The following is a 7,807-nucleotide window of genomic DNA, read 5'->3' as shown; positions in this document are numbered from 1 at the left end:
TTCAAGGCCAGCCTGGAGTGAGACCCTGTCTCAACCCTCTACCACTAAATCTAGGATTTCAGTATACTGGATGTTTTTGAATTGTATTTGTTAGAAGATATAAAGCTTTTCCTAATTTAGGCAATTTTTAATATTTTTGACTGAAGTTTTGATAAATTTGAATGAAGAATGGGCAGGATTAGTTTTCAAAATAATATTTGTTGAGTAAAAGTGTTGGTTACACTTTGCTTGAAAGTACACATTTTGGCATAGACTAAAAAAAGGCATGGAGGAAAGAAAAAAGAAATTTCATTTTAAGGAAAAGATACGAATCTTCACCAAAGGGTTTTTCATCTTAATGTGCTTTAATGTGCAATTTATTGTCATTTCTAATCCAAAAGATTATATTCCTAAGGATTAAAGATAGAATGAGAAACAGCACGCTGGCTCATTCATAATGAGTTGGAAAATGCTCAGGATTCAGAGCCAAGCTGGACAGGGCTGTGAACCTAAAACCTGAGGCCAAAATGATCTCCCCGCCCGCTGACTGCTCCACTGAGTCTGTCAGATTCGAGCAGACCTCAAGGGAATGGATGGTCTCTATACTGCAGTGAAAGGAATGGCCAGCGTGGTGAGCATTTACCCAGAAGAAATACCAAGGCGGACCGCAATACACCCCGGTTGTCCCCTAGACCACAGCCTGTGCAGACCCACACTGTGTCCTGGGAGATGATAGTGGCTTCTCCTTCCCGGTCAGGTGGAAAAACTTGACTTTTTAAAGGTCACGTATGTGAAATAGGGATTCATTTGTTTTGCATCTTATTCACTGTGAATAATTGCCAAAACAAATACTTATGTATAGTATAGACTTTTTAAAATTTGGAAATGTTTTCTTAGGAGTATATTTAGAGGTAAAATTGTTTGATCATATGTTAAGTATTTTTTAACTTTTTGAGAAGTTGGCAGACTATTTTGCAAGGTGATTATGCAAGTTTTGGTTTCCCACTAGAATGTGTGGGGGTCTCAGCTTCTCTACATGCTCACCATACTTCATTATGTTCAGCCTTTTGTTACAGCCATCTAATTAGGTCAAGGTGAAACACTTTTAGCAAAATAACTTTTGTGTGTGCTAGGATCAATCTTTCATGTGCTAGGCAATCATTCTACCACTAAGGTATACTCTCGACTCTTTAGGACATATAAATCCATGCTGATGGGAGTGTTCTGTGAGCTTCCAAGCACTGACTAAATGACTCTGGCAATACACTTTCTCGTTGACTCAAGGACCCAAGTATGTAGAAGAGTGAGTAATATGGACTCCTTAGAGGTTTCTACTGCCTGCAGTGGCATCTTTATTGGTCAAAGGCTTTGCTTCTCATAATGTGTTGCTCAGACCTGCAGATCCAGCAGGACCTGGGGACCAATCAGAAATGCAATTTGGACTGCATTCCAGACCTGCTGAGCCAGAGACTGCGAGGTAAATGCCAGGACTATGTCACTCCAGGTGACTCTTACTTACAACTGGGGGAAGGCAAAGTCCACTGCAGAACAACTGTGCTTCTGATCATCAACTACCTTCCTAATGGTAACTTCTGCTCACCAAGTCATCCACCCCTGCAAATATGGGTGACAGGGCTGCAGAAAAAGAACTGTTTGAAAGATGTAACAGGAATGGAAGCATTTGGCACTTTTCAGACATGAGTGCCGCTTGTGAATGTGAAATATTCACAGATATGAATACAGAAACCCAGATGAAAGTTAAGTTAGAATTTCACAGGGAATTGTCACAGCAATAGCAGCTTCTCTAATACTTGCTGCTCTACATATTGATGTTTATTCAAAATCTCAAAGAGCATCCTAAGCATCCTACCATCGTTCTATATCTCACAGAACTGATTTCTTTAAAAAAAAAACAAAACAAAACAAAACAAAACTAAACAAGCACTTAAAATAGCAAAGATGAGCTCTTTGAATCCATGTGAAAGAGACCACAAATACTCTGGTCACTCTTTGTATTCAATGCCATTTTTAAAATAAGGTTAAAATTTTTATTTGTAGAGCAAGTGTGTGCTTCATTCATATCTTTCCAGTTAAAAATCTTCCCCCTTTGGATGTATATATAGATATGAAATTGCAGGATCATATAGTAGCTGTATTTCAACATTTTGAGGAAACTCTCTCCTCTTTCCCATAAAGGCTGCATTAATTTACATGCTTAAAGTTTTGGGGGTAGATAGTAAAATGTCACTGGATTGATTCAGACCTGCTGCATACATGTATGGCAACATTTTCTTGAAACTTATTCAAATGAATAAGTAATCAAAATTTAAAGTTTCTCTATCTATACCACCTATAGCCTTACACACTCAGCAATTAGAATAGGTGAAGGCTATTTGTGTGTACATTTTTGCAACTTCTTTCCAGTACTTTATTGATTAGATTCACTCCTCCCTTCATCCTCCCCAGGAAACAATTGCCATTAAGATGCCAACCCATATTAAAAACAGAGCCAGTTTCTTAACAACTGCTACACAGGTTGTCAGGAGAGGCAAAACACACTCAAATGTGCAAAACACTCCAACATCATGCTAGAAGTATTGTAATGTCCACGTGATCTTCAAGTCCTATCCTTCATGACTGCATTGCTTTTTAAGTCTCTTCTGTTGTCTGAAACCACAGTATCTCTGAATAAATTCAAAACCCTCAGATAAATGTCTAGAGTGTACTGACAGGAGACTAGTTCTTCTGTGACTGATGAATATCAATCACATGGAATTGAGCCATAACACTCCCTTTGACGAGCCTCAAAAGGAGAATGGGAACATCTGAAATCTTCCAGATGTTGAGCACCTGTTCTTATGAGTCTGTGAGATCACCGTGGAAAGGCCTGTACCGCATGGCTACAAGTGCTCTGGAGTCAGAAATCTCCATGAAATACACTCTTGCCACACTGTCCAAGCCTCCTGGAGCTGTGGTTCACCAGAGGAAAGGCATCCAAGTCTTTTCAACCACATAGAAGCTACTTGTCAGTAGACACTTGGATCCCATTTGGGGCACATCCTTGATGTAGCACATGACCTATATGCCCAGGGCCTGTGGTACTGGTCATGATGCTGACATAATCAATGACCAGCTACAACCTGTGCTACTATGTGCTTGCATTTCTGCACTGAATCAATTTTAGTATTTTTTTTTCAGGTTGCTTAGGAAATATAGTAAGAATAGTGTTGCCATCCTTACAATAGCCAAGCAGTGTGACATATCTGCTTTGTAGAGATTTTAACATCTGTGTTCCAGTAGAAGTAATCTTTCCTTTCTAAGCTGGTTGCAAATGAAACTTTGTACGAGTGTCTTTCTTCTCCTAGCTAAGTCTCCATGCTGGTGGACGGGTCTCTCTAGTGTTCTGCTTGGCCCATGGACTGGCATAAAAGAACGCTTTTGCACAAAAGTTTCAGAGCTAAATTTTCCTCTCTTGCTATTTTTAGGCTTCTATTTTCAACAGAAGCTCATCACTTTACCACTCATCATCTCTACCGCATATTTTACCAGTGCCTGATTTCCATGTGCTCTCTCACTTCCTTCTTCTCTCCCAACCATTCTTCACACACCAAGTAGGACTTTCTCTGAGCTGTTCCCAGCCCTCCAGCACAGTGCATCATTTGATTTTCAAGTGGAGAACTGTCTTTGAATAGGAAAAATGCATTTCATATATTACAATGCATTCATGTAATCCTTTTATTTTGTTTCTCATTCTTTTCAAAATTTTACTTTTAATGGATACATGCCATAAAAATCATGCATATTTATGGGATAGCACATGATATTTTGATACATGTATACACTGTGTAATATTACTTGAGGCTAAATAAACTAATGAATCAATTTGGGTCATTTTATTGAGATTTTTTACATCAATGGCCTTTGTTCTATTGTCAAAAATCAGATATGTGTGGCCTGTTCCTGAATCCTGTGTGCTGTTGCATGGAGCTGTCTGTGGGTGCTGTCAGTTTTTTTAAAGTTCTTCTAGCCTATAAAGTTTTAAATTCTGATGAAGTCTAAATTATTTATTTCTCTTTTCTTTTGACTCTGTGTTTTAGGTTTCATCTCCGAAAAGTTATTGCCTACCCGAAAGTCACTAAAATGTACTCTGTGTTTTTTGTTATGAGTTTCATTATGCCTTATATTTAGATCTATACTTTATTTGAATTAATTTTATTTTATTAGGCAAATATCCAAAATCATTTCTTGAATGTGGACAGCTAGTAGTTCTAGAAGTATTTAGTCATTATCCATCATATTGTCTTTGCCTCCAATTTGAACATAAAGTGATCAATAATGTATGCATGTATAATACATACATAATGTATTATATATTACACTGAGTGTGTGTATTAGTCACATGCATACTTTTGAGTAAAGTAACCCTATATTAAATGTATTTTATTAATATTAAGTTAAACTGACCGTGTGTGTGTGTACATATGTATATATATATATATATATATATATATATATACACACACACATAATGGTATATATATATATATGGTATATATATACACACGTATATTTCTATAATATGGTCATTTCATTATATATAAGATTTAAACATTATACATAATAATACCTATGGTGAATTATACATGTTTTAAGGGCAATCCTTTTATTTCTGTGCTTTAGGCCTTTGATTTCTTTAAATATTATAAGCTCTTTACTACACTAGCATCACTTCTTTAAATCTTTTACCAGTTTTTCTGCCTTTTCTGGACAGTTGTAGAGATTAAACCCAGTACCTCACAAATGCCTGGCAAGCTGTCTACCAAGCCTTCCAAGTCTTCTAATTCTTTTTTACTTTGAATTACTCTTTGATTTGTCACTAGCCAAAGGAAGCAAAAGGAATCATGAGTTAAGTGGTTGGTAAGACTTAAAAAAGTACAAGATTAAAAGGATATGATTTTGCTTTAAAATAATTCTACTTCCTATGCCAGTACTAATAATGACAATAATATAAATGCTTCTAACACATTTATACTTCTGTTTTTATGTGAGAAACCTGAAATTTTAACTTTATGTAACTACAAAACACAACATATTTTTTGAAATTAAGAATACCTAAGGAGAGGGAAAACATAAAACAATAATGAAAAACAACAGTGTGTGTCTGGCTTAAATATTCCTTTCGTTATTTGCAGACATTGTGAGAAATTCCAGAGACATATATACAAAAATTGAGAAAAGATAACAGTAAGAGGTGAGATAAGAAAAATGTACTAAAATATACCTAATATTATCTGAAGACATCATGTAAGTTTGAAAAAATTCTCTTCAGGAAAAAACAGTATTAAAATTTAGGGTATTAAAATTTGTCCTTCAATTTACTTACTTTATTGTTATTTTAATTAGAATATGTCTCTGCTGTGAATTTTAACCACGACGTTCTTCAGAGCAACTTTCACATCTTTGTTCCTCAAACCGTAAATCAGAGGATTGAGCATGGGCACGACGTTAGTGTAGAACACAGAAGAAATTTTTCCCTGTTCCGTAGATCCAAGAGAAGAATATTTAAGATACATAAATGCTCCTGACCCAAAAAAGAGAGAAATGGCAATAATGTGAGAGCTGCAGGTACTGAAGGCTTTGGATCTTCCTTGTTTAGATTTGATGTGCAGAATGCTCATGATGATGAAAATGTAAGATATTAGGATGGTGACACTGGGGACTGTGATATTAACACCCACCACAATGAGCACTACTACCTCATTGATATAGGTGCTGGTGCAGGAGAGTTGCAGAAGGGGCAGGATGTCACACAAGTAGTGGTTGATGACATTGGCTCTGCAGAAGTGCAGTCTAAGCATGCAACTGGTGTGGGCACTGGCTCCAGCAAAGCCCACTGCATAGGCAGCAAGAGATAGCCCAGAACAGGCCTGCTGAGACATGGTGACCTTATACAGCAGTGGGTTACAGATGGCCACATAGCGGTCATAGGCCATTGCCGTCAACATGTAGCACTCAGAGATGACAAAGAAGAGAAAGAAAAACAGCTGCATCATGCACCCTGCATAGGAGATGCCATTCTTCTTTGAGACAAAGTTCATCAGCATTTTTGGAGTGAAAACGGAAGAGTAGCAGAGGTCAATGGAGGAGAGGTTGAAGAGGAAATAGTACATGGGGCTGTGCAGGAGAGAATTGAGAGCAATCAGAGTGACCAAGCCTAAGTTGCCAACCAGGGTGACAATGTAGATCATTAGAAACAGGTAGAAGAGGGGTAGCTGGAGCTCTGGATGACCTGTTAGTCCAGCCAGAAGAAATTCAGTCACCAAGGACTCATTTCCGGTCAGCTTTCTCATTGTGAAAGATCTGAGAAGATGGAGGACAATTTTAATAAAACATTTAGTTGTCTGCTTCCAAACCCTCCTTCATAATGAAAGGATTGGGAGTATTTGAAAGATTGTCTTTGTTTCGTGGCATCAGAAAATATTACTACATCCTCCCCCTCAACATTTCAATTACTATGTATATTCTCTAATTAGCACAATATGAGAAGCCTCCCATTCCTCTGTCCTTACTAGAAGACAGAGATAAGGTGGCCCAGATACAACCAGTTCATGAGCTTCGACAGTGGAAGTAGGGCTAGCAGATCTCCCTCTCACCCATCCTGCCCTTCACCCTTTAGTTCCTATCAATGTTTCCATTATTCTACCAGACCCTTCAGTTTCCCTATGATAACCAGAATCAAAAAATTCTCTATGGCAGAGCTGTACCGTGTTCTGTTATTCTGCTTCCTGGCAAGGAGTTGCTCCTAGTCTACACATTTTCCAGATACCTTACTGTGAGAATCCATGAAGTCAACTATTGAATTGACAATTGTGGGGGATTTCCATGGTACCTTAAGATTCATGGTTAGTCATATACCCCAGTGTTTCCTCACATTCTCTTCTACTCCATCCAAGCTGGACAGAGGATGAAGAAGGAAGTTGAATGTGCCTTTAAAGATCTTCATATGAGGTAATGAAAGAGAAACAATTTATTTAGGTATCTGTTGTATTAATTGTCAACTTTGAAAAGTGTTGCCAGGTGCTGGGGATGTGGCTCAGTAGAGGAGCTCTCGCCTTGCATGCATAAGGCCCTGGGTTCAATCCCCAGTACCACACACACAAGAAAAAGAGTTACCAAATGTATTCCTTTTGGCATATAAAGTCATCACATATTACTGCTTTCTTTTAAAATTTTTTTTTTTTGTGTGAAAAAGACAAACACATCTCCTGTTGTTGCTGTGTTCTTGATGTCTTCTGCAACTGTTATAGCTCATTTGCTACCAAACTGAAAATGATGTCAAAACGGTCAGGAGAAAATGAGACAAATGTGGGCAGTAGATAAAGTCAGCATGCCATACGGTGAGTCTCCTGTTTTTATGACATAGTAGCTCTCATAGTAGCTCTCACTTTTCTGCCACATGAAGAGGGAAACAGGTAACTAGAGTCTAAATTTACTTACCCTCCTTTTACTGGGTGAAATAATGCTGATCCTTTGTGTGTGTCACCTCCACTGTCCTAAAGAGGATGTGCCTTCAGAGGCATCAGAGCAGACCAGAAGCAATTGCAATATCTTTTTCCCTGATGGCCAAAATGATCACACACTGATCTCACAATCTGCATGTCCCAGGAGCCATTCCAAAGTGTAGGTCAAACTTCTACTCATACGCTCACCCAAAAAGGGTGGCAGAAAGTCATGGATTTGACACCAAAGTCAAAATGTCATAGATCTAGTGGCATATGCTTAAGGCTTCTGAAGCTTTTGTACCTGATTAGAAATCCAGGGATGATGT

At 38.0% G+C, this 7,807-nt stretch overlaps 1 protein-coding gene across 1 annotated transcript; it reads right to left on the bottom strand.

Annotated features, from left to right (window-relative positions):
- Nucleotides 1–5,378: 5,378 nt before the first annotated feature.
- On the bottom strand, nt 5,379–6,329 carry LOC102028943 (olfactory receptor 8B3-like). The gene has a single exon (XM_005378650.1). The coding sequence runs from the start codon at nt 6,327–6,329 to the stop codon at nt 5,379–5,381; it is 951 nt and encodes a 316-aa protein (XP_005378707.1).
- Nucleotides 6,330–7,807: the final 1,478 nt, after the last annotated feature.

Source organism: Chinchilla lanigera, unplaced genomic scaffold (assembly GCF_000276665.1).
Source record: "Chinchilla lanigera isolate Chin_1 unplaced genomic scaffold, ChiLan1.0 scaffold00011, whole genome shotgun sequence".
Taxonomy (NCBI): Eukaryota; Metazoa; Chordata; class Mammalia; order Rodentia; family Chinchillidae; genus Chinchilla; species Chinchilla lanigera.
This window is presented reverse-complemented; position numbering and strand designations above follow the sequence as displayed.

Coding starts and splice junctions, on each gene's coding strand:
- LOC102028943 (XM_005378650.1), bottom strand. CDS start 6,329: ATGAGAAAGCTGACCGGAAATGAGTCCTTGGTGACTGAATTTCTTCTG.